This window comes from Peromyscus leucopus, chromosome 22 (genome assembly GCF_004664715.2).
Source record: "Peromyscus leucopus breed LL Stock chromosome 22, UCI_PerLeu_2.1, whole genome shotgun sequence".
Classification (NCBI taxonomy): domain Eukaryota; kingdom Metazoa; phylum Chordata; class Mammalia; order Rodentia; family Cricetidae; genus Peromyscus; species Peromyscus leucopus.
Window position 1 is genome coordinate 36,173,071 of NC_051081.1, and position 25,913 is coordinate 36,198,983.

At 50.4% G+C, this 25,913-nt stretch overlaps 1 protein-coding gene across 2 annotated transcripts in view; it reads right to left on the reverse strand.

Annotated features, from left to right (window-relative positions):
* The window catches only part of Ift172 (intraflagellar transport 172), a 39,689-nt gene that overhangs the window by 2,739 nt on the left and 11,037 nt on the right, over positions 1-25,913 (reverse strand). For both annotated transcript variants that reach the window (XM_028874858.2, XM_028874850.2), the window contains exons 12-45: positions 25,549-25,602; positions 25,256-25,359; positions 24,825-24,910; positions 20,901-21,013; positions 20,004-20,171; positions 16,106-16,242; positions 15,767-15,874; positions 13,484-13,568; positions 13,152-13,244; positions 12,290-12,367; positions 11,840-12,088; positions 11,585-11,663; positions 11,231-11,351; positions 10,912-11,056; positions 10,033-10,122; positions 9,411-9,508; positions 9,182-9,317; positions 8,990-9,106; positions 8,527-8,669; positions 7,377-7,470; positions 7,197-7,261; positions 6,649-6,829; positions 6,320-6,429; positions 6,025-6,154; positions 3,623-3,721; positions 3,323-3,432; positions 3,145-3,208; positions 2,877-2,963; positions 2,549-2,665; positions 1,713-1,823; positions 1,464-1,583; positions 470-565; positions 214-273; positions 28-126 (exon numbers count right to left, since the gene is read on the reverse strand). In XM_028874858.2, coding sequence (XP_028730691.1) covers positions 28-126; positions 214-273; positions 470-565; positions 1,464-1,583; positions 1,713-1,823; positions 2,549-2,665; positions 2,877-2,963; positions 3,145-3,208; positions 3,323-3,432; positions 3,623-3,721; positions 6,025-6,154; positions 6,320-6,429; positions 6,649-6,829; positions 7,197-7,261; positions 7,377-7,470; positions 8,527-8,669; positions 8,990-9,106; positions 9,182-9,317; positions 9,411-9,508; positions 10,033-10,122; positions 10,912-11,056; positions 11,231-11,351; positions 11,585-11,663; positions 11,840-12,088; positions 12,290-12,367; positions 13,152-13,244; positions 13,484-13,568; positions 15,767-15,874; positions 16,106-16,242; positions 20,004-20,171; positions 20,901-21,013; positions 24,825-24,910; positions 25,256-25,359; positions 25,549-25,602 — 3,747 coding nt within the window. The remainder of the gene's footprint in view (positions 1-27; positions 127-213; positions 274-469; positions 566-1,463; positions 1,584-1,712; positions 1,824-2,548; positions 2,666-2,876; positions 2,964-3,144; positions 3,209-3,322; positions 3,433-3,622; positions 3,722-6,024; positions 6,155-6,319; positions 6,430-6,648; positions 6,830-7,196; positions 7,262-7,376; positions 7,471-8,526; positions 8,670-8,989; positions 9,107-9,181; positions 9,318-9,410; positions 9,509-10,032; positions 10,123-10,911; positions 11,057-11,230; positions 11,352-11,584; positions 11,664-11,839; positions 12,089-12,289; positions 12,368-13,151; positions 13,245-13,483; positions 13,569-15,766; positions 15,875-16,105; positions 16,243-20,003; positions 20,172-20,900; positions 21,014-24,824; positions 24,911-25,255; positions 25,360-25,548; positions 25,603-25,913) is intronic.

Here is a 25,913-nt window from a genome sequence, read left to right on the forward strand (position 1 = left end):
AGTGCCAGCCCCCTGGTGACACCTTACCGGTACATGCTGCTTGGCCGGCAGGGGCACCTCAAAGGGGATGTCTGTGTCCTGGAAGTCCGAGTGGTCAAGGGCGTCCAGAGTCCCCTCTTCGATGGCCTGTGACAGAACAGTCAACCAGGAGATGGACAGGCACAGCCCGTGACAGGCAGAGCATCCCGAGCTCTGGACAGTTCTCCTACTTACGTCAGTCAGATCCAAAAATCGGTTGAGGAAAATGAAAGCCATATTTTCCCAGCCAACTTCCTAGAAGAGAAAAGTTGCACATGGGTTTGAGGTTGAGTACTTCCCTGGGGGTCGGGGGGCTGCTCCAGGAGGAGGCTGACTGTCCTCAGCGTCAGCCCCTTGCTCAGCTTTGCTCAGCTCTGCTCAGGGCGGCCTCCATCCTCCACCTCTGACTTCCTCATTTCTCCGGCCCCGCCCTCCCCTCGTCCGGGCTCACCTTGGCAGCCGTGCCCGCTTCGTAAAAGGCCTTGTCCGCAGGTAATAGCTGGGTGTGGCGCAGGAGCGAAACAGAAAGCCTGGCAGCTACAGTTTCCTGTGGATTAAAGAAAGGCAGAGTTTACGATCCTGGTCCTGTGGTGACGGAGCTACCAGACCAGTGAGCCTGTAACCAGGACAGCCATGGAGCGGGAAAACCAGCAAGCAGCTCTGAACCCCTCTAGATCTCAGGCTGTTCCGGCCTTCGTTCTTTCCATCAGTATAACATAACCCACTCAGGTTATGTACAGGGCTCTTTTACTTCTGGGAGTTGACCAAGTACATGAAATGTATGCACAGTTATAACCAAATTAGTCAAAAGTGTACTTTCAGGAGGCACATTAAAAACTATCCTATCGGGGCTGGAGAGATGGCTCAGGTTAAGAGCACTGACTGCTCCTCCAGAGGTCCTGAGTTCAATTCCCAGCAACCACATGGTGGCTCACAACCATCTGTAATGAGATCTGGCGCCCTCTTCTGGCCTGTAGGGATACATGCAGACAGAGCACTGTATACATAATAAATAAATCTAAAAAAAAAACAAAAAAAACTATCCTATCTGGGCTGGAGAGGTGGCTCAGCGGTTAAGGGCACTCATTGCTCTTCCAGAGGTCCTGAGTTCAATTCCCAGCAACCACATGGTGGCTCACAACCATCTGTAATGAGATCTGGTGCCCTCTTCTGGCATGCAGGCAGGACACTGTATACATAATAAATCTTAAAAGAAAAAAAAAAATCTATCCTATGTGAGTGTTTCAACGTAATGAGACTGGTAGAACTGTGGGCACAGTATAGGAAGAAACCTCATCTCAGCAAGTGGTAAGGACAGATTAGAAAGAGACGCGCAAAGGAAACGTGGCAGTCGAGGAGCCTAAGGTCTGTATGGCCTCCTAGGTCTGAAGGTAGTGCATCCTGTGACTGGGGCTCCGCACTGGATCGCTCTGGTTGCATCTTACCAGCTGTTTGATGCTCTGGGCTGCAGATCGTGTCGCGTAGTAATGAGCAATCAGCAGCATCACCTCAAACTCCTCATGAGCGGCCGAGTTTGCTTCACTGGACTTCACCAGGTTTTCACACTAGAAAGGGGGGGGGGGCACAGGAGGGTTGTGGGGTGGTCACTGCTGGCCGTTTGCACTGATAAGGGAAAGGTCTGTGTCCACTAGGGAGACCAGGACAGAAGGGACTTCTTATTGACCCTTGCTTACCAGGTTGAAGAGGACATCCCGAAGGTCAGCCCAGCTATGGTAGGCCTCGGCATTGTTGGTCCCAGGAGAGCTAACCATGTCAGTGAAGATCCTTTTGTAAATGTTGAAGTTCTAGAGGTCGAGGGGGAAGGAGACCCGAGTGAGGGAGCTGTGTGTGTAGGAGCTAAGAGACTGATGGGGGAAGAAGAGGCGTAAGAAAAAGAACACATTTTGGCAGGAGGACCAGGATTTCAAGGTTATCTAGGCTCCACAGTGAGTTCCAGGCTGGCCTGGCCTGCAGAAGGTCCTGATTCAGAAAACAGACAAAACTCACAACAAAAAACCTCGTCATATTAGCTGGTGTTCAGTGAGTGTGGGCAAATATATAAATCTGAGTACAGCCACGACCCTGATTCTCCACAGAACAGTGTCAGTTCTAGAGGAAGTCAGTAAAGACCCTTGAAGGGTGTCCATGATTCCTCTTGGACAGACAGGTCCATGTATGTTTACTAAGGACATGGACAACTGCTTGGGTTTCTTCAAAGGGTAAATCCTCCAGAGAGTCTGCATTTCAGCACAGGATTCTTGGAGACAACTGAAGGGGTGGCTGCTTTAGAGGATGAAGAATGAAATCCTTAGGGGGCCAGGCGGTGGTGGCGCACGCCTTTAATCCCAGCACTCGGGAGGCAGAGCCAGGTGGATCTCTGTGAGTTCAAGGCCAGCCTGGGCTACAGAGTGAGTTCCAGGAAAGGTGCAAAGCTACACAGAGAAACCCTGTCTCAAAAAACCAAAAAGAAAGAAAAGAAAAAGAAAAAAAAAAATCCTTAGGGGAAACATTCATCCCAGAAGGCGGGTACCTGTGGGTTAGCAGGGGCTCCATGTTGCACATAGAGGGCCAGTGCCTGGGTATAGCCACCTTCTCGGATCAGATGAGTCGCATACAAAGCCACATACTTGTGCAGAATCTTGTAGTTCTGTTTGGGAGTGGAGGGACAGCATGGGCAGGCAGTGACAAGCGTCCATGGGTTGGTTTAGGAGGGAAAGGGCACGTGCGACCGTGACCACAGTATCAAGACCCCTCCTGTGCTCAGTAGGGCCTCTGCAGATTGGGCATGGGTGGGGTTAAGGGTGGGATGCTCAGAAGCAGGTGGATTCAAGAGGAGATGGGGGGGGAGGCAGCTGTACCTGCTTGGTAGCTGTTTCAATGCACTTGTCCCACTGACCCTGCTCCACGTACAGGTCCAAAGCGGCTACGACGTCCACGCCCACCAGCTGTGGAGCAATCAAAGAGGGAGGATCTCTAGCGCCTCTTCAGGAGTCTGGCTTTTACTCTTGTTTTGGTGGCGCTGGGGACGGAACCCAGGGCCTCATACATGCTAGGCAAGAGCTCAACCACCTAGCTAGCTCTTGTGGCTTCTCCCTGTCTTCTGCCTCCTGGCACTGAGAGCCTTACCGAATCCACTTTGCCCTGGTTCTTGAGGAATTCTTTATAGTGCTGGTCCACATAGTCTTCATACCTGGGAAGATGTACAGAGATAGCTAACCCCAGGGGCCTGTGACACCACAGCCTCCCTCTAAGAACGTCCCCCCGTGTTTACAAAGGCACTAAAGAGACAGACTCTGGCAGTTACCGGGGGTCTAACTCTTTGGCCACGCGTTTGGCCTTGTTCCACTCTTCCCCCTCAATGAAAGCATCGATGGCTTCTTTGACAAGGTCCAGGTTCAGGTAGAGTTCCGCAGCCTGCACAGTGGGAATCAGCGTATTTCACTGTCTGTCTTTCCGTCTGACCCGACGGCCTCCCACTTGGTGAACCCTCTCCCCAGAACACCGCCACCGCCGCACCTGCCGGAGGGTCCGCACTACCCAGGTGGGGGTGCCGCCACCATCCCACCCGGGTACGTGGGATTGTTGCTCCCAGCACCCTACTCACAGCGCTGTGCTTTCCAATGCCAATCAGCTGGGGACCTACGGCCCGAACGACTTCCAGACTGCGCTGCGGGGGCAGGAACTTGATGGACAGCTCAGCCGCCTGGGTGGTTGAACAGGAGGTGGAGATGGTGGAGGACAGTCCACTAGGGCTTCTTGGCCTTCGTGGTTTCCTCCCCCAGCTTCCCGCTTCCTTGTGACCCTTCCTCATGTCCACCCTCCCGGCTACGCCTGGCCCGAGGCCCTCTGACTGACCACCAGGGAACCTGTCTTGTGTTCCGCTCGGTCACGGCAACTCTGCACACTTCATTTGCTCTAGGAGCTCACTGCATTGTCTTTGCCACAGCCAGGATCTTAGCACAGGGTAGAGAAAACCCAAATGAGAATTGCAGGGCACGCTGCGACTGTTTGTGAGCCTCAGATTGTTCATGTTCACTGGATTTTGAAAACAGTACTAAAAAAGAGTGGCAAATACCAGTAATATTAACTTCAACGATTATTACGTTGAAATGTCAATATTTTAAAGAGTTGGCTTATTTTTATGGTATGTGTATGGGTATTTTGCCTGCATTTTTTTCTGTGTCTGGTGCCCATGGAGGCTAGAAGAGGGTGTTGGATTCTCTGAAACTGGAGTTCCAGATGGTTGTGAGCTGCCATGTGGGTGATGGGAACACAACCCGGGTCCTCTGGAAGAACAGCAACTGCTCTTAACCACTGAGCCACCTCTCCAGTCCGGAAGTGTCAATATTTAAATGCTCAGTTTAGAATATTCCAACTAATTTTTTTTTTTTTTTTGGTTTTTTGAGACAGGGTTTCTCTGTGTACCTTTGCGCCTTTCCTGGAACTCACTCTGTAGCCCAGGCTGGCCTCGAACTCACAGAGATCCGCCTGGCTCTGCCTCCCGAGTGCTGGGATTAAAGGTGTGCGCCACCACCGCCCGGCTCAACTATTTTTAATTCTCTTTTTAAACCATATTCAAAAACAGTTATTAAAAACTGCAACGACACATTTGTAGCTTGTATAGTGTCCCAGGACAGTGCTGGGCTGGATGATTGACAGCTCTGTTTAACTCTGTTTCCACTGGGGTGCCAACATCCACACTTACTTTAATTTCCACGTGATCCAACTTAGATACCGTCTAGACTTTCCCCTGCCCTCTCCTGGCCTGCCAAATCCTTTAAGCAAGGTGTAAAGCATGCTTTCTCCCGATCCAGACAGCCATCCCGTGACCAACCTGAAGGTACAGCCCTGCACAGACTTTAGTGAACAGCGTAAAAGGTAGCAGGTGCTTAGTGCTTGATTAGCGTCTGCTCACACCTCACAACCAAACATCAGCCCCTTGACTTCCTTTATTCCACCTTCTGGGACCTATTCAATGACCCCAGAACTCAGGACATCTTACATGCGCATCAACACGACAATATTTAATTTAGAGAGCCAGTTACCCCCTCAGCCCCTCGGGGCTCCCAATCCTGTATTTCCCTGTACCCAGGGTACACCATCTCAACTACACACGCATGCCTTATCACAAAGATAGTAAACGGGGTTGGCTTATCAGGTGGTTTTGTGTGAGGACTGAAATACACGGGATGTAGGCATTGTTCAAACAGTACTTTGGGTGTTTCTGTACTTACATGAGGTTAACATTTAAATTGTAAAGCAGAATGGCCTTCCTAATGTAGATGGGATTCATCCAATCAACTGAAAGCTTGGATTGGACAAAAAGCTTACTTTACCCTGAGTAAAGGAAAACTCTCCCTGCCCAAATGTTGTCTGAAGTGGGTACACTAGCTTTTTCCTGCCCTCACTCTGGAACTGAAATGCTGACTTCTTCCTGCCAATCTTCAGACAGGAACTACAGCACTTTCTCTCCTGGCCTTCCTGCTTGCCAGTCTCCATGCAGACCTTGGGACCTGCCACTTCGATAGCTGTGTGAGCCAGTTTCTTATCTCGGGCAGATACACATGCCTATCAGTTTTGTTCCTCTGACTAATGGTTTGTCTTTGGCTTGGGGAAGAGTACTGGCTGGCTCAGTGTGCTGAAGGAGGAACCGTGCTCTTGGCACGGCCTTCAGCTAAGCCCCTGGGCCTGGAGCTGCCCTTCTGGCTCCCATTCAAGTCCTCCTTCCTTCCTCAGAGAACTCTGGACTGCTGCAGCCCACAGAGAGCTCAGGTGTCTCTGAACTCCACTTCATACCCCTCAGTCTTTACTCCGATTGGTATGATTAAGTCCCCTAACTTCTGGCTGACCGGGGTGTCTGTCTTACATCTCTCATGGTCCTCAGATGTTGTGGCTCTAGTATGCACAGCAGGCACCCGGTAGACGTCTGTTACTTGAAATAAAGTAACAGGAGGGTCAAGGTGAATGCCTGGGAAGGCCGCTGAGTGGGAATGTCTGCAGCCTCACCTTCATCCAGCACTTCTCCATGAGGCCGCTGCTGCCTGCCTCTCGAACTTTGAGGTAGCAGTCCACGGCACGGCTATACTCTCCAGCCTGTTCCCACTGCCGCGCTTGCTCCACAAGTCCCTCCACGCCTCTGTGGGGTGAGGAGTGTTTAATGGTCAGGACTAGGGAGGGGGAGTGTGGGCCAGTGTGTGCATGCCTTGTGTGCGTGCATGCCTTGTGTGCGTGCATGCCTTGTATGCGTGCATGCCTTGTGTGCCATCCCCACCAGGTCCTGCCAGGACACGTGGCTTCTTACCTTCCCCCCTTCTTGGTGGCTTCCCGCTCGTACTCTTCCTGGAGGGCCTCTAGCTGGCCAGGCACATAGTCCTTGCAGATGCGCAGAGCGTCGCTCCAGAGTCCAGCCTCCTGCTCGGGTTTGCAGGTGTCAGAAGGGCAGAGCTGGAGGCTCTGAGGCTTCCTACTGCTACGCGGGTCCCTGGGTCCTGGGTCCTGACTTCTTAGACTCCTCCTTTCTCTTCTCCTGCCTGTCCTTTCTCTCTCCCACTTTCTTCAGCACCAGGGTCTGTGGATCTGTGGCCTCTCCCCGTCCCATCTTCCCTTTGTGGCCCAAACAGAGTGACTCACCTTATAATAATTGAGAGCCAGGCCTGGTCTCTGGGCCCGAAGCAGCAACCCTTCGGCCTTCTGGAAGTCCTTCTCCTCCAGGGCCCCCCGGGCCTGACCTACAAGTACCTCAGCAACACTGTCAGGGTCATGGGCCTCAGCCACACGCTGAGCTGCCTCCCAATCCTGGTTGTGGACAAACCTGCCCGAGATGGGGGACATGGGAGACGTTGAGCACAGGACTGAAGCCTCAACAGTGAGAGACAGGCAGTTGTATAACTTGTAAGGTTTGAAAGTAAAGATGACCGTGAGAGATCCTGGGGCAGTGTCTTTACCCTATCCCAGGGCAGGATAAAGATTCTGCAGTGCGGGCGGGGCTCGGGAGATGGCTTAGTGGATAAAGGTGCTTGCCACAAAAACGGGTGGACCCGAGTTCAAATCCTGGGACCCGCATGGTAGGAGGAGAAAACCAACGCCTACAAGTTGTCTTCTGACCCCCACCCTTGGGTGCTGCATGCATTTCCAGACCCAGAAGTAAACAGAAAAAGAAAAGGGGTGAGGAAACTCACATGAGGACTGCCTCTTTGGGTTTGCCAGCTCTGATGAACTCAGCTTCAGCCTCTTCAAATTTGCCCTGGACAGAGAGACCGTCACACAGGGTGAGGAGGCGCCTGGTATCACAGGCCACCAGACAGGATTGAGAGGGTCACGGTGGTTAGGGGTACGGGGGAACAAAATGACATGCCTACCTCGTCCTCCAGGTACATGGCGTATCTGAGATGAATCTCCGGGGTTTTGTGCTTGAGGGCCAGCCGAGAGAGTTCAAAGGCAAATTCAAAGGAGCTGAAATAGATGTAGATAGTTTGTACGGAATGCTTACAGAAGGCCAGAGAAATGGAGACAAGCATGGGGGAAGAAAGGGCAGGTGTAAAGGTAACAGAAGTGACAGAGTGACCGGTCAATCCCGTGCTTTGCTGAGGCCAGCAGGAGGGCTCCCGCAGCCCCGGGCCCCCCCCCCTCTCCTCCTGAGCACTACTGAGTCCCAGCCTGGGACTCTGCTCCCGGCTAGGGACATTTGTTAAGAAATGCAGCTATCTATCTGCTCTGATCAGCTGTGTGTGCTGCGGCAGATGACCCCCTCCCACGTTCATACAGGCAACCCTAATTTAACACAGTGGGTCACAGACAGACAGACAAAGACATCCCAGTAGGAGGGAGACAGACTAGCTGGGAGCCGGCAGAGGTGGGATGATAAGGCAGGGCGAGGGGGAGGGAATGACTACAGTGCATTGTATGTGTTTATGAAATTGTCTAAACAGATAAAAGAGAAGAATACACATTTTTCATTTAACAGAATTACACTCTGGTGACCCAGAAATGTTACTTAGTATAGTTCTAGCTTTTCATGCTGTTCCTGCCTCACCCTTCTCTTTAGAACCACTGATAAAACACCTCCCTTCCAAAGATACCTCTCTCTCTCTCTCCCCTCTCGACAGGGTTTCACTATGTAACCTTGGCTGGCCTGAGACTCACTATGTCCATCAGGCCAGCCTTGAACTCACCGAGATCTACTTGCCTCGGTCTCCCAAGTAGTGGGACTAAAAGTCTGCATTATTATGCCTAGCCAATTTTTCACTCTTTTTTGTTCGTTTTTGTTGAAACATGGTATCATATAGTGTAGGCTGGCTCAAACTCACTGTGTATTGAAGCTGGTCTTGAACCCCTGATCCTTCTGCCTCCACCCCTGAGTGGCAGGATGACACATGGTACCGCCATGCCTGGCTCACGTCTTTACATTTGCCTCAGCCTTTGGAATTGTTTTTCAGTGGCATGTCAGATTTCTTTCTCTGTACAGTGTGGGCTGGAGCCAAGGGAGAGGAGGCCTCCTCCGAGACCCACCAGTTGTCTGCGGCATGGTCGATGGCGGCCTCCAGAAGCCCCAGCTTGTTAAGCAGTCTGACCGCAGCCTCTCCTCCCAGGCTCTTCGCCCACAGGTAGGCCACGTGTTTGTGGGCGTTGGCTCCTCCGTGGGCTTTGGCCACCTGTAGAGCAAAGTTGCCGGAGCACAGCCCACTGCAGGGCTGCCCCTGTTGTCTCTGGCCTCCTGCCTCAGCGGCCATGAGGACCAGGATCCCGCTTCAAATCGGCACCGGAGAGGGCCAGGTTTCAGGTCTCTTAACGTAGGTCACAGTGTTTAGGGACAGGGGGTGGGCTCCAGGAAAGCCAGGAGCCCTTACAATTATAAGGAAAGTGTCGTATATACAGGCGTGGCTGTGCTTCTGACAACAACACTCGGGTCTCTGTGACATTAGTCAAAACCAGTCATGTGAGAACAGGAAAGAGGGATGCGCGGACTCCTTACCCGGTAGGCCTCCTCCCACAGCCCACTGGACCGGTACATGTTCACAGTGGCCTTCCACTCCTGGGCCTCAAGGTAGTGATACTCGGCCTCCTGCAGCCGGCCTTCGGCCTCCAGCTCCTGTAGGGGAGTTCGTCAGGATGGAAGGGGCGATGGGGACTGGCTGGGAGGATGGGCGGGGCTGGAAGGGCTCACCTTGCCCAGGTGGAGGTGTGTGTCACTGAGCAGATCTGGGTGGTGCTTCCCTACCAGGCGGATCATGTCGTCATACAACTTGTGCTTTTTGAACATGGTGATGGCAAGATCGGGCTCCTCCACCGTCACGTACAGCCTGAGGACGGGATGCAGCTGGAGCCTCCAACAGCTAGATCCCTGCTGTCGCTGCTGCTTCTGGGAGGACCCGTGCCTCCTCCACGCTCCTCACCTTTCAGCCTCCCGGTACTTGCCCTGCTTCTCCATCTCCTGGGCCTGCGTGATGTACAGCACCGACACATCTTCCGGCCGCATGCACTTCATTGCCAGCTGTGAACATGGAAGCCAGGGGGCTTCAGGTGCCAGGCCTCAGGGAGGCTCACCCGCTCTTGAGCTCCGAGTTCTCCCCCAACGCTCACTGGCACCTAGTTACTGCCACTCTACTGGTCAGTTCAGGCCACGCCAGGCCCACCAGGAGCCCGTGAAGAGCTATACTCTGCTGAGGCACCAGAGACTGGGATATGTAGCCCCCGCTGCGTCACTACACGTCCACTTGCTCTACGGAGCTCTGCGATGTAGGGAGAGGCCAGTTATGGAGGGACCAGGGGCTGTGGAGTGAGAGTTCCGAGTGCCTGGCTCCCCGGTCCATCAGCCGTCGTTAGAACTGCAGGCTAAGGGACAGGGAGCTCTGATGTTTCCCCCATTGCTAGGGATCCAGGTTGTCCATGCTGTATTTTAGCAATCTTTCTTAGCCTTCAGCGAACCAGTAAAGGAGGGGGATTGGAGACCAGGGAGCGAGGCAACATGGCCACTAACGCAGAGTTCTGTCCTCACGGACACTGCTCATTCTCTACCTTGTGGGCTTGCTCCCAGCGGCCAGCCTGCGTGTACATGTCTATAGCGTCTTTGGTCCGGTCTCCTTTGGTGTAGAGCTCCTCAGCAATCTAAAATTGAAAGGACGTCAACTGGGATAGCGGGCAGCCTGGCACACCGCTTTGTGGTAATACCGAAGAAAAGGTGAGTGCAAGGAGAACGTGTCTCTAGGAGAAAGGCTAGATCAAAGCAGGGCAGAGACAATCATGCGTGTGTGTGTGTGTGTGTGTGTGTGTGTGTGTGATGCACATGTGTGGTGTATGTGCGTGTATGTGCGTGTGATGCATGTGTATGGTGTATGTGCATGTGTTACGTACACACACAAACATGAAACAAGGAGAGAGTGTTATTCTAGCCCCCTCTGCCTTGTTTCTTTGAGGTAGGGTCTCTCTCTGAAGCTGGACCGTGTGATGTTTCGCTAGGCTGGTGGCCAGCAAGCCCCAGGCAGGGAATCCTTATCTTCACCCTCTGCAGCTCTGGGCTCCAGGCATGTGCAGGACCGCACGAGTGCTGGTGTCCGAACATAGGTTCTCACAGTGTCACAGCAAGTGCTCCTGACCACTGAGCCACCTATTCACATTTCCGCCCTGCGGGACAATCTACACTAGCTATGCTGAAGTCGTTCATGAAGCATCACTTGAGCTGGCACAGGAAGAGAGCTGCAGCTCACTCTGTCTGGGGAACGAGGCAGCGTCTGGGTCATGCTGGGATGACGGTCGAGAAGTGGGCCTCCTCATTCATAGTGACGTTGTCTGAGCCCAGCAAGGACGGCGCGGTGAGCTGCCCCCCATCTTGTTCTAGGGGACGTCCTTACTACCCTGCACTGCATCGCTTCAATGCTGCGGAAAGGGACTTCTCACCTCGTACTCCTGCAGAGATGCGTAGTGCTGGGCCACACGAGGGTAGTATTTAGACGCCGTGTTCCGGTCCTGGAGGTCTAATATGTAAATTGCCTTCTTCCACTGGCGGGCACCCAGAGCGGCCTCAATGGCTTTAATGGAGCACCTGGCAGAGTCAGGCAGGACATTCAATATGTGTAAGGAATGAGGAGGAGGAAAGGAGTGGGGGCCCTAAGCACATTCGAGCCCGCATTTGGAGGTCTCTCCCTTTAGGCTGCGGCAGCCTCCTTCACCAGTTTCTCCCCTCATGCCCAAATCCCTGTGCCCTGTGCCACCATACCTGGCTTCAATGTAGTGATTGATGGCCGCATCCAGCTGCTTCTGCTGCACCAAGTAGTCCCCCCAGGCCTCCTCCAGCCTCACAACCTCCACCGGGAAGGCCAGTCGAGCCAGCTCCACCGCTACCAGGGATACAAGAGGCACTTGGCTCAGAATTCCAGGGACGGGACCCAGGGCAACAGGACAGGGAGATGAAGTATGGACGAACGGGGGTGGGGGTGGGGGTGAGGTGGGGGGGTGGAGGAATGCAGAAGAACTGAAGCCAGTCAACGGGAATGGATGTCCCCAAGGAGATGCTGGGGTGCTGGATGGGCAGGAGTGTACACTGGAGAGACAGCCGAGAAGCAGCTAGTACCTTTCATGAATGCATTGCCTTTACAGTAGCACTCAAGGGCCCGCTGTGGGTTTCGAATCTTCTCGAAGAGATCACCTGCCTGTCAACACACGTAAGACTACAGTGAGAGAGACCCACTGAACACAAAGAGTCAGGAGTCGGCTTCCCCGAGAAGGATGCTGGCAGTCAGGGAGAGCTATGTGTCCTCAAGTCTCCTTGGCGGGGAGAGGGGTTCAGGTTCTGGAGACAGGGGCCAAGAAAAGGTGGTCCACATACCCTCTCGTAGAGCTCCCCCTTGATGAGGGCCGTGGTGATGTGTTCTACCAGCTCCGTGTTGGCCAGAAGCTCCTCGCGGGTCAGCACCAGGCGCGCAGCTTTGGCAGGGAGCCCCGCTTTGAGGTAGAGGCTGATGGCTGCCAGCCCATCCCCTTGACTCTCCTGCAGTTCGCCTGCCCGTTCCTCTTGTTGTGTGTCCATTAACCACTGATAGTAATCCCTGCGCAGCTTCTCCAGGGCCGGGTGTCCCTGGGCGTGCATAGAGGGAGCTGGGAATGCCATGTCTCTCCTGCTCCTGGGTGACAGTGTGGCTCCTCCCGTGGCACCAATATGTTAATTCCTCACCATATCAGCCAGCCCCAACCCCATTCCAGACCCTGTGGCTTCCAACTTGAGAAAGATTTCTCAAATTGGCGACACCAAACTGTGAAGAGAAGACAGAAACAATACCTTGGCCTCAGCCACAGCGATACACTCGTCCCAACGGTGCAGCTCCTGGTACATGTCCATGGCCTCCTCAACAGCATTCTAAGGGCACCACATGGAAGAAAGGGGGCACCGGGAAGGCAGAGGCTCAGCAAGTCCTGCTCAGCATGACCAAGATGCCAGGCGCGAACATGTTCTGTGTGTGTGCACTGAAAACTGAACTGAGTACCCTGCACATGTTAATCCCATGCTCAACCACCTGGCTCCAGGTGCACCAGGCTCCAGGGATGGATTTACTATAAACTACAAGAAGCTTAAGATTCTGGGCTCCTTGTTTGCACAGGTAGCCAAGGCAATTTATCTTAAAGAAGGCTCCTCAGACTGTGTAAATTTTGGGCTCCACAAAAACTTGGATCTGATGGGTGGCGGTGGTGCACGCCTTTAATCCCAGCACTCGGGAGGCAGAGCCAGGTGGATCTCTGTGAGTTCGAGGCCAGCCTGATCTACAGAGTGAGCTCCAGGACAGGCACCAAAACTACACAGAGAAACCCTGTCTCAAGAAACAAACAAACAAAAAAACCACCAAAAAACCCAAAAAAACTTGGATCTACCCTGTGCACAAGAACTGCAAAGACTTATAAACAAACAAACAAATAAAATAAAACGTTGCAAAGGCAGGTTCTGGAGTAGACAGGAGCTGAGACACTGTTTGGGGAGGAAGAAGAAATTAAAGACCAAAGGCGAATGTTTGCCTAGAACCAACACAGAGAAGGAACCTAAGGAAGGCGTGGGGTGAACGCCCGCCCCAAACTTTTAGAAGACCATCTTTCTTTTTCTCTCCCCTCCCAAGAGCCCCTCCTCCATCCTGTCCCTCTTCGCCCATTACCTGTTCCAAGAAGATCATCTCTGCCAGTTTGTAGTTCTTTTCCAGCATGGCTAGCCGTGCTCGGACCTGATAGAAGTCGGTTCCTTCTCCACCCTACGGGGAAAAGGAGGTTTGGTCATTCAGCGCAGGCGGACACAGGGGGGCCAGGAGGCTGACAGATCTTTAAGGGACTCAGCAGCCTGAGGCTTCACAGCCAATTCTAAAGTGGTCCAACTTTAGGGATGAGGATGGGCAGGGCAGACGCTAGAGAGGCTGGAAAACGAGGGATCACGAACTAAAACTAACAGAAGCCTCCGCCTGTGAGACCGAATGATCAAGAGGATGATACTTGCATATTCCCGGGACACCTGATCTGCGATCTCATTGGTCTCATGCAGAAATCGAGCTTTCGCCACGTGACCCAGAGCAGAAAAGCACCTATGGCACGGAGGCAATAATACCAAGAGTTACATTACTACAGGGCCGTCATTAAGTCACTAGTTCAACACATGTGTGTGTGTGCCCCGCACTGCGGTCACAGTGAGCCCAAGAGGAACAAGGAGATGAAAGCCTTACTCTTGGGATTTTCCATTCCTGTGGAGACAGATACTAACTAGCAAATGGACAGAGGAGGAGAGAATGAGAAGTAAAACGACTGTGGTGATACTGTCATCAGTGGCTGAGGAGGCCAGTGAAATTGCCTGGGACCTGACTACAAGCAGCAGCTAGTCACTGGCCAGGCAAAAATATGCTCAGGGCTACAAAGTGGCAAGTCTGTTAGGGGGTAACCAAGAACTTTGTCGTTGGAGTTCAGGCCTGCCCCACAAGAGGGAATTCACATCTGGTGCTATAAAACTGGTCCAAAGTCTATGACTGGGGAATCAGGAAGCGATTGCTGTTGTACATGATGTGCCTGTCAGATTGCCTTTTAAATAGTTACGTTTTGCCCATCGATCACCTTAAAAAGTAAAAAGTAGATAGATAGATATATTGATAGATGGATGGGTAGATATGTAGATAGATAGATAGATAGATAGACAGACAGAGCATACATACATAGATATATACACAGGTAGGTACGTGGCTAAGATGGAGTCCTTAGGACTTGCTGATGGTCTACATTGGGCCAAGGGAGGAGGGTATAGATGAAAAAGCTCAAGGATGCTTCCCAGGAGCAGCTGATGTTTACTAAGCACTTTCATCCTGAGCCTTCTGCACAGATCCCCTCACTTCTTCACCACCACTACCACTATCACTCTGCTTTGTAATACTGTGTGGGAAATACGATCATCAGTGCCCCATTTTTTATGGAGAAAATCAAAGCCCAGGGTTGGAAAGGGTGAGTAACCTCCCTAATTTTATACATTTGGAAAGCTAAACCAAGGTTTGAACTCAAGGAATCTGAGGTCCCAACTCTGTCTGTTACCTCTGTACCACACCCAGGACAGACAGAGAAGGCATATTAAAAACTCCTGGGCAAGCTGGAGAGAAGGCTTGGTGGTTAAGAGTGTGTACTGCTCTTACAGAGGACCTGAGTTCAGTTCCCAGTACCTACATAAGGAGACTCATGACTGCCTGGAGCTCTAGCTCCAGGGGACCCTACACCTCTGGCCTCTGCAGGAACCACACTTATGTGGACATACAGACACACACACAGACACATTGTGGTGGTCTGGATGAGAATGCTTCCCGCAGGCTCAGATGTTTGAAGACTTGGTCCCCAGTTGGTGGAACTGTTTGGGAAGGATCGGGAGGTGTGGCCTAACAAGGAGTAGGTGTGTCACTAGGGGTGGGCTCTGAAGTTTCAAAAGCTTGCTGCCGTCTCCAATGCTGCCTGTTTGCTGGTTCCAAGACATGACTCTCAGCTGTCCAGACCACAATGCTTTCCATGAACCATCCTAGACTCTAACCCCACGGACCTGTAAGCCCATTCTGTGCTTTCTTTTATAGGCTGCCTTGGTTACGGTGTCTTATCACAATAACAGTAAAGCGACCAATACACACCCAGTTAAAAATAACCAAGTCTTAAAAAATTAAAAACTTGAAGAAAAATCTCTTGGGCTGGGAACGCTGCTCCGTGGCAGAGTGCTTGTCTGATAAGCATATATTCCTGGCTGGGTTCTCCACATCATAAAACAGAAGAAAGCAAATATGTAAACAGCAACAGTGCAAATAAGAAACAAACTCTTAAGGGAGAAGCTTACAAAGAAGGGGGAGCAAAAATATTGGGGCATATTCGGAGGCAGAGGGATGGCTCTGCAGTTAGGAGTGTGCACTGCTCTTGTAGAAACTGGAGTTTGAGTCCCAGCACCTCCAGCACGGTGGTTCCCAACTGCCTGAAACTCCAGCTCCAGGGGACTGGACACTCTCTTCTGACCTGGGCAGGCACCTGCGCACATACCCACCCAGTGACATTCTTATACACAAAATTGAAAACTATTTTTTAAAAGATGATTCCTCAAATTTAGGATGGGAGGGGGTTTGGAGTAAGTGCAGCAGGGAGGGCTCAGACTGTTGGCGGTGTGTGTGTGTGTGTGTGTGGAGAAGCAGTGCCTCCACACAGGACAGGAGCAGCCCGGAGGTGACCACTCACGGGCCCCCTAGTTGCCGGCATCTCAGTTCCCCATGGCTCTCACCTCTCGGCAGTGTGGAGCTGCCTGGCCTCCAGGGCCAGTTTGCTCAGGGTTTTCCACATTGCCTCTGTTTCTGGAGTCATCTCCAGGGTCTCCAAGAAGGCTGTCGCCCTGGAGAGGGAGGGAAGCAGAGTACAGGCGTGAAGGAGGATCTGGAGAAGCCGAGGAACACTGGAGCTGGGGTGGGAGGAGGGAGGAGAAAGGCCAGAAGTGTTTGTCCGTTTTGTCTAGGCTCCTCCCACGACTGCAGGGCCCCTCAGAGCTATGGCAGCTAGGGGGTCACTGCAGGTGTCCCTGGACCCACACTGCTCCCCGCCACACTGGTTGTGAGCAGCCTCTCACCGGGTGTAGTTGCCGTCATCGATGGCTGTTCCAAACTCAATAAGGCCCTCGTCCAGGGTGTAGGCAACTGTGGTCACGCCTTCGGTCACCATTACCTCTGTCTTCCCTCCGCCTCGCTCCAGGCCTACAACATCACCCTGCACGGGACCCCCCCACCGCCCAGTGCCAGGTCAGTGCTTCCGACCAGCCAGCTGCAGAGCTGGCCTGCTCCCACCTAACCCAGGGTTCACACCCAGGGAATTACAGTGGCCTTGTTTCTTATCGCTGTTTCTCTCAGGCTGATAAAAATGCCCGAGCTGTGGCAATAAAGTTAACAGAGGTCAGCTCCGATGCCTGGAGGGACACCAATAAAGAGCGGCCTCCAGTTCTTCAGCGGTACTACAGACTAAGGTGTGTGTGTGTGTGTGTGTGTGTGTGTGTGTGTGTGTGTGTGTGTGTGTACCTCTAATGTCTGTACTTGTGTGTCTGCATGTAGACATGTGATTGTGCCTGTAACACGCGAGAAGGCCAGAAGACAAGCTCAGGTGTCCACCTTTTCTTTCATGAGCCAGGATCTCAGCTTGGCCCTGGGATTTACCAAGTAAGCTGGGCCCTGGGGTCTGCCTGTCTCTGCCTCTCCAGCTCTGGGATTTAAGTGTGTACCATCAGGTCTCCCTTTTTTTTTTTTTGGTTTTTTGAGACAGGGTTTCTCTGTAGCCCTAGCTGTCCTGGAACTCACTCTGTAGACCAGACTGGCCTTGAACTCACAGAGATTCACCTGACTCTGCCTCCCAAGTGCTGGGATTAAAGGCATGTGCCACCACCGCCCGGCAAGTTTAGATCTCTAAAAATAGCAGTTATAGATAATGCACTGTAATGAAATTACATGTGACACTGAACACGGACAAGGTCTCTGCCCAAATTTAACTCTGAGGTAAAAACCCCAGTGGTGGCTTAAGTAGCAGAGAGGGAAGAGTGGACAGATGAGGGGAGGGAGAGATCTGAAGACGTTATCCAGAATGTTCAGGGGGCAAGAGGGAGGAACAGAGAAGAAGCTGAAAAGGCAAACGAGACAGAACAAGACATGTAGCATATGCTTAGTTAGAATTCCTGGGAGAAGGGCAACCGTGTTCTGAGAGAGTGGCTGAGAAGTTCCCAAGACTGAGGAAAGATAAGCGCGTTCGCAATTACAGGAAACGCAACATATGCTGAACGGAATAACATTTCAATCCATATATAAAGGCTGGGGTACCGCTCAGTACTAGAGAACTGACTTCTAATGCATAGGCTCAATTGCTAGCCATCCACTGGAACAAACCAAACCTCACACCCCTAACCTGATGAGCTGGCCTGTGCCCACAGCCCCTGTCTCTCAGGAGGCGAGGGCAGGAGGACTGAGCCCAGGAATTTGAGGCCAGTCTGTGCTACATAGCAAGACCCCATCACAAGGAAGAAAAACACTACATAGAAAAAATTAGTAGTCAAGTGTCCCAACATCTAAGAAAAGCAGGTTTTAGAAACAAAGGGCTACAGCCGACGGCTCTGGCAGAGGACCTGGGCTTGGCTCCCAGCGCCCACATGAGGCAGCTCCCAGCAGCCTGTAACTCCAGCCCCGGGGATCTGGTGCCCTCTTCTGGCCTCAGCAGGCACCTGCACTCAGGTGCTCGCAACAGGCAAATTAGTTATCGGGATAACATGTTACAAAAAGCTAAGAAGAGTTAGCAGTCAGTCAGGTACTGAGTCCAAAAGTGTTTTTGGAACAAAAGCTAAACAAAACCACTTTCAGATCATCAAAAACTGAGAGATTATAATCTTCCACTCAAGGACTTTCACCGCAGGAATTTCTAAATGATATTCTCCAGGAAGAAAAGTAATTCCTGAAGGGAGACCAACATTGCAGGCAGAGAACGAGAGAAATATCCTGGTGGCAAGTCTAAACTCCACCCATAAGATGATGACGTCATGAGCCATGTGTGGTGGCCCATGCTTGTGTACCAGCACTCAGGGAGGCAGAGGCTAGAGCATAAATTCAAGGCCAGCTTGGGCTATATTACAAGTTCCAGGTCATTCAGGGAGAAGGGAGAGAAAGAATGAGAAAATGAAAATGAATGGTGACTATTTTGGGAGAAAAAAAACCCTTACTAGCCAGGCATGATGGCACAGGTCTGTAATGCCAGCCCTCAGGCACTTAGGAGGTAAAGGCAGGACTATAGAAAGTTCAAGACTAGCATGACTTTCAAGTTGGAGAGATGGCTCAGTGGTTAACTCTTTCAGAGGACTTGGGTTTGGCTCCCAGCACCCACATGGCAGCTTATAACTATCTGTAACTCTAGTTACAGGGAACCTGACACTCTCTTCCAGTCTCCACAGGCACCAGGCTTGCATGTGGTGCACAGATAAATGTAGGCAAAACAAACATACACATAACATAAAATAAATATTTTCTAAAAAGAGCCCCCCAAAACCAAAAACCAAAACAAACAAACAAACAAACAAACAAAAAAAAAAACAAACCAAAAACCCATCAAAACTAAAGGCCTAACCCTGGAAACCCACTGCATGTAGTTTACAGTGCAGTGGTAAATACCTGTATAGCGTGCCTGAAGCATGCTGGGTTTGATCCCAGCACAGCACAGCAGCAACAGTCAGAACTAAGAGCTAGAGAGAAGGTTCGACAGGCAGAGGCGCTCACTGGCCTGTATTCAATCCCAGGACCCGCATGGTGAAGGAGAGAGCCGACCTCCACAAGTTGTCCCCTGACCTCCACATATATGCCATGGTATTTGTGAATATGTGCATATACACACATATAAAATAAACAAATGTAATTTAAAAATCTAAAGGTAGGGCTGGAGAGACGGCTCAGAGGTTAAGAGCACTGGCTGTTCTTCCAGAGGTCCTGAGTTCAATCCTAGCAACCACATGGTGGCTCACAACCATCTGTAATGAGATCTGCTGCCCTCTTCTGGCCTGAAGAAATACATGCAAGCAGAACACTATACATAATAAATAAATAAATCTTAAAAAAAAAAGAATAAATCTTAAAAAAAAAAAAAATCTAAAGGTAGCTGGGTGGTGGTGGCGGCGGCGGTGGCGGCCCTCGCCTTTAATCCCGGCACTCGGGAGGCAGAGCCACGCAGATCTCTGTGAGTTCGAGGCCAGCCTGGGCTACCAAGTGAGATCCAGGACAGACTCCAAAGCTACACAGAGAAACCCTGTCTTGAAAAACCAAAATAAATAAATAAATAAATAAATAAATAAATAAATAAATAAATAAGTAAATAAGTAAATAAATAAGTAAATAAAATTAAAAAGATCTAAAGGTAGAATTAAAATACTGGACCACTAAAGAAAAAGGGAGGTAATCAGAGTCAAAGACTTTGAAGGTCCTTATATAATTTGTTGGGGAGAGAAGCTTACATGCTGGCTACCTTGAGCCTTCAAGCGCCTGTTAAGGGTTCCAGGATATCTCAAACAGATTTTGGATGGTGTGTGTGTGTGTGTGTGTGTGTGTGTGTGTGTGTGACGGGTCAGTGGAGAGTGTTTCATGTGTAATTTGAGAAAGGAGAGATTCTGAATGGCCTATAACAGCGAGCCAGCTCAAGGATGATGGCATGGAACCATCCCTCCCACTGGGGTCTCTCTTCTAGACTAGAAAGAACTCCCTTTGGTGACTCCACACAGTCCCAGGGCCACGGGAACCCAGGTGGGCTCATCTCCAGGAACGTGATACAAGGTCAGGACACCCAGGCAAGGACAATCTGAAGCCAGTATGGGGAGGGAGCGAAAGCTCTGCTTGCCCGTTTCATCGGGGAGATTATGGGGGGTGGGTGGAGAAAATCAAGCAGCCTTCACAGACTTCTCCTCGGGGCTCTAACTAATTAATGAACACGTCTGGGGTCTGCTGGTGTCAACATACCCTGATGGAGGACATGGTGACTCTCTCAGGTGCCTCAATGTTGTACCATACACACAAGCTATTGCGGTTCTGAGCTACGAGCACATCACTCCCGGGAACCCACTGCACGTAGGAGCAGAAGTTGAGGATCATTGTCTTAGAGCAGCTTTCAATATCATAGAGATGCAGCTGGAGGAGGGAGACAGCACAGTTAGGGGCCGTGGTGATGTCCTCCGATTCTGCCCATGTCCCCATGGTACACGACCACCAGTCAGTGATGTACTGAGTTGCCAGCCCCTGGAGTTGATGCTAAGTTGGTATATCCTGACTCTGGTCAAGTAGGAGATGACCGAACAAGCTAACACCTACATTCAAGGTGTGATTAGGTGAAGGTCGGACTTTTGTTCTTAGAGTAACCCTGGGCCAGATTAACAGGCAAGGCTCCCAAATTAAACTAAATGAGCCGACGGTCTGCAGTGTGGCTCTCACCGAAACGACCAATCACACGAGAGGCTGAACTCTGGTGAGGCCATACTGAGAAGAGAATACGGAAGTACAAGGAGGGACTTCTCAAGCCAGCCTCCACACCTTCAGCTAAGTGTGGCTGAGGCGCACTGGTGGAGTGGGACTGGGCAGAGGCCAGCCAGACCTGAGGAGGGGGCCGCAGCTTCAGGAGGACAGACTGGTGCACAGTCAGAGAACCACCTCTGGAACACCCTTCCTGACTCTGTCCCCATCAGAAGACAATCTCCTTCAGGGTACCTAGGACAGGCTGTGACAGCGTACAGACGATTCTCTGTCCCTTCTGCTATGCTGATGGCACATGGGACTTATGCCCTGCATGGCTCCTCAGCCCCTGGCAACAGTTTCTTTCATGCCCTTTGTGGACCAGCCCAGGCCGAAGGAAACCCCTCTCACACGAAGTTTGCGGTCCCTGAAGAGAAGCTTGTGTCCAGTCTCGTTAAGTTCCAGCCAATCCACACGGCTCTCGTGATTGATCGTACCAATGTTGTAGCCGCCAATCAGATCCACTGCACAGGAGACAGGGGAATTAGGGGGACCCCAGCCATGTCCAGGGCTGCAGCTGTCCGGAGAATGCTGGCCTTACAATCACGTTGGGCTTTAAGAACATTTTATCAGTCCAGGGGTACCAGTGGGGACTGCAAATGATAAATACTGCACAATATTTCTAGGATGCTTAAAAAACTGGGTTTCGCCAAGCATGGTGGCGCACGCCTTTAATCCCAGCACTCGGGAGGCAGAGGCAGGTGGATCTCTGTGAGTTCAAGGCCAGCCTGGTCTATAGAGAGAGTTCCAGGACAGCCAAGAACAGCTAAGGCTACACAGAGAAACCCTGTCAAGGAACTAGACATTGTCTAGAATTATAGATGTTTTACTATGACTTTGTAGGCAACTAAAAGATCTCATGGAGACGTGGTACATTGCAGTAACCCCAGCCCTCAGAAATCGGAGGCCGAAAGAGGGAGCTGGCGGCCAGGCCCCTCTATGTCGGCCAGCTCCCACTACCTAGTTTGACCCTGTCTTGAAAAAAACAAGTAAAAAAGGGTGAGTGTGTCACTGGGTACCAGAGAAAGCTGATGAATGAAGTGACCTCGGTGACGTCATACTGGCTCCAAGGGGTCCCCTGAGCAATGGAGTGCACAAGCCGAGACGGCACCAGTGGGTTCAGAGTGAACAGCAGAAGGGAGCCTCGAGGAAAGCCAGGCTCAGTGCAGCCGAGTGGCTCCCGCCCAGAGTTCGAGCACAGTTCGGAAAGGCTGGGTCAGGAAGATGGCCCACGGAGACCAGCCGGTACACAGGCTGGTAACTTGGAGACATGTTAATCATGACAGCAGGCATGGTGACTCCTATCTATAACCTCAGTACTCAAGGGTAAAGCCAATCTGGGCAACTTGGGACCCTGCCTCCAAACACCGAGAAAGAAAACAGCAACCAAAACCAATCCAGAGCAAGCCATGTTTGAGCTACAAGGATTCCTGGGAACACTGAAATGTATGCAAAATTTGATATACATGCATTTTTTTTCTGGAAAATGCCTATACTTTTCACTACATTAAAAAGGACTGGTGACTCAGAAAATTGAAGAACTATGTCATTTTACATATACTGAAAATGACCCCTGAGGAGGGAATGGACTTGTCGGAAGTCTCACAGTTTACCATGGCCACCGGAAGCTTAGGCCTCTTGGCCTACATATCATTCCCACTGCAGATACCTGCATTTCTGAGCTCAGTGTGAAATGTAATATTCATGAAACATGAAACTATCTTAAGAAGAGGCCCATATGTGTAGGAGAGCTTGGTTTATGACAGGATGGCCTAACAAATTAGTGGGCTTTCAGTGAACGGCTAAACAGATGGAGAAAATAATGTTAAAAACCCTACCCACACCACACACAAAAATAAATTCCAGGTGGAAAGCAAAATTTAAGAATGTTAAAATACAGGAGGGAGGAAGGGAAAAAGTTGTTAGATGAGACCTCAAAAATCAGCAATTATTCAGCCGGGCGGTGGTGGCGCGCGCCTTTAATCCCAGCACTCGGGAGGCAGAGCCAGGCGGATCTCTGTGAGTTCGAGGCCAGCCTGGGCTACCAAGTGAGTCCCAGGAAAGGCGCAAAGCTACACAGAGAAACCCTGTCTCGAAAAAAAACAAAAAACAACAACAACAACAAAAAAATCAGCAATTATTCTTACTATTATTTTGGTAGATCTGGTGATTGAACGCAGGCCTGCCATACAGTCTACCACCAAGCTCTACCCTAATTTTTTTAAACTAAAAATCTATTAGTTGCATTTTTATTTATTTGTTTTTATTTTGCAAGGAGCACATGTGGACGTCAGAAGACAACGTACAGGAGTCAGTTCCCTATTGAAGGAACTGACGTCAAGTCATCAGGCTTGGTGGCAAGTACCTTTAGATGCTAAGTCATCTCATTAGCCCCTAAATTAATTTTTAAAGCTTGATCCCTTAGAGCCACCTGGTGGAAGGGAAGGACCCACTGCACCTCAGGTTGTCTTTTGACTCCCACTTGAGTGCCATGGCATGCATGTCCCCAAACCAGTTCCATGACATAAATAAGTATAATCCATTCTTTAAATGTCTCAATACTAAAGACACCTAAGAGAGAGAAAAGTCAAGCCACACAGACTGAGGGAAAAAAAAATCTACAATGTAAGTACCCATCAGAGGCTACATACATACGTAAAAATTTTCTATCTTCAACAAAACACTTGGCTTTCACAATGCATATGGGATAAGAACAGGCAGGTCACAGAAGGAGAAATCCAAGTGATTAATAATAAATGCAATAGCATTTCACACACACCAGGCATTTCAGGTCCTGGAGAGGATGTGGAAGAAGAGGAATTCTAACTGGGAGAGGAACTGAGGTTGATGAACCTCTCTGGAGAGCCATGGGAAACACTTAGTGAGGTTAAAGACACAGCCCCTCTGTGATTCAGCAATTCTACCCTAAGCTGATTCAGCAATTCTACCCTAAGCATAGACCTCAGCAAGCAGCATTGCTGTGAATAAAAAACAAAACAAAACAAACAACGAAAACACCCAAACAACTAGGAGTTAGAGAGATGGCTCAGTGGTTAAAAGTACTGACTGCTCTTCCAGAGGGCCCAGGTTCAATTCCCAGCACCCACATGGCAGCTCACACTCGTCTATAAGTCAAGGGATCCCAATGCCCTCTTTTGACCTCCAAAGGCATAAGGCATGTACATGGTGCACAGACATGCATGCAGGCAAAATATCCATACACATAAAATAAATAAACCTTAAAAAAAAAATTAACACTCAGCAGGGTGTGGTAGCACAAACCTTTTGTCCCAGCACTTGGGAAACAAAGGGAAGTGGATCTCTGAGTTCAAAGGCAGCTTAGTCTACAGAGTGAGTTCCAGGACAGCCAGGGCTACATAGAGAAACCCTGTCTTGAAAAAATAAAACAAAGCAACCAAAAAGAAACAAAAATTAACACTCTAAATGCCCATGAGTAAGAGATGAGGGAAAAGACTCAATGTAAATGCAACAACATGTTAGGATTCAACAGAACTAGGCATGGGTAATCACGGATTAACGATATGCCATGATGATCAGCAGCTTGTGTATTAAATGACTGTGTGGCAGGCAGAGGTCTAAGTGCTCCCCTCTGACGCAGGCACTGTCTTCGCTCCCTCTCCGTGGGTGAAGAAACTAAGAAAGACTAACTTCGGTAAGCTCACACTGTAGCAAGTACAGCCTGGGTAGCTGGCGCCAGAGTCCCATTCACACAGCTGTGCACGCTCGTCTCTACACTTTCTGGAGGACGCTAAGCTATTCTCCATCCTTCCTTCCATGCTTAGAACATTTGGTGATACAAATTACAAAGTTAATATTTATAAATGAAACACTTGTGAAATGCAAATTAAGTTTCTATTGTGACTAGTTACTAATAATAAAGGATATAAACATAAAAAATACAGCCCTCCCAGTTCTAAAGAGTCTATGATTTGATGGCATCTAAACAGGAAAATTCCTAAATTTGCTGTTAATTCTTCTCTACTGTTCACAACTTTCTGACCCTAAGATATATTACTAGAGAAGATGGAAATTAAATATACAGGCCTATCTGATAGGCCTGTGCATTTATATATCCATAGCTAGAAAAGGCATACCCACAGGGAATTAAATATTTCCTATAACGGCTGTAAAAATGAGGTTATGTGTTCACCTGGTACCTTTCAGACTCCTGGACTTGTCAGTGACTATGATCCCATGATACCGAAGTGCAATACAGGTATCTGTTTCCATAGTAAAGTGATAAGAGCATCTTACCTATAGCAATAGTCTTAATATCAACAAGATAAGCCAATTTCTTATTATCTTCCATTCCTCGCTGGCACCTCTCATTGATACGGACGCTGCGACAAGAACAAGGTGAGGTAAAATGGGCTCAGCCTAGGGTCTTCTTGATGGTTCTGAAGTACCACGTGGGATAACATTTTTAGACTGATCTGGGGGCACACAGTTCAGAAGCTCAAAAGGAATCCTTCTGAGCCGGGCGTTGGTGGAGCACGCCTTTAATCCCAGCACTCGGGAGGCAGAGCCAGGCGGATCTCTGTGAGTTCGAGGCCAGCCTGGGCTACCAAGTGAGCTCCAGGAAAGGCGCAAAGCTACACAGAGAAACCCTGTCTCGAAAAACCAAAAAAAAAAAAAAAAAGGAATCCTTCTGGATTTCAAGGGTTCAGAGACCCCTGTGAGGTTACCTGATGAGGTGAGGGTTCATGAATTCAGTGCGTACAGAACCCAAGGAGTCATTACTCCCATATTCTACCAGGGTCAGCTCGCCAGCATTGAAGATCATGCAAACCTGGGGAGGAAGAGGAAGGAGGCGTGGAGAAAAATGGTGGAAGGGATACTGGGGTCAAGGCGGCTTCTCTCACCTCCTGCTTCGTCCCCACCCTTTGCCTGCAGCCTCCCCATCCCCTGCCGCTCACCCCTCTGACTAGGAGCTGGAATGGGCTCATGAAATGGTGGCGGGGAACCGAGCTCTACTCACATTCTCATTTTCAAAGAAGTATTTCTCATTGCCACCAGATCCCTGCCAGGCTATCTGCAGAGTGAGGAGAAAATGTCAGAGACAGTGTGGACAACGACCCAGGACAAGGCTGGAAGGATGTCAGTAGGGAGGAAGGGGCGGCGTGCCCGGAGGCTTTGACATTACACAAAAGATGCGCTCATCAGATTCTTGCCCTGGTCCCCACAATTCTGAGAGACGGCGGCAAAACACAGTCCAACTACGGAAATTTATACGCCAGGATTCCACACCTCTCACTATTAAAACGAGGTCACCAGCATCAGAATGGTCTCCTTTGGGGATCCTACTTCTTGGGGCCCTGTGTCTCTAGAATTAGCAAGCCAAGA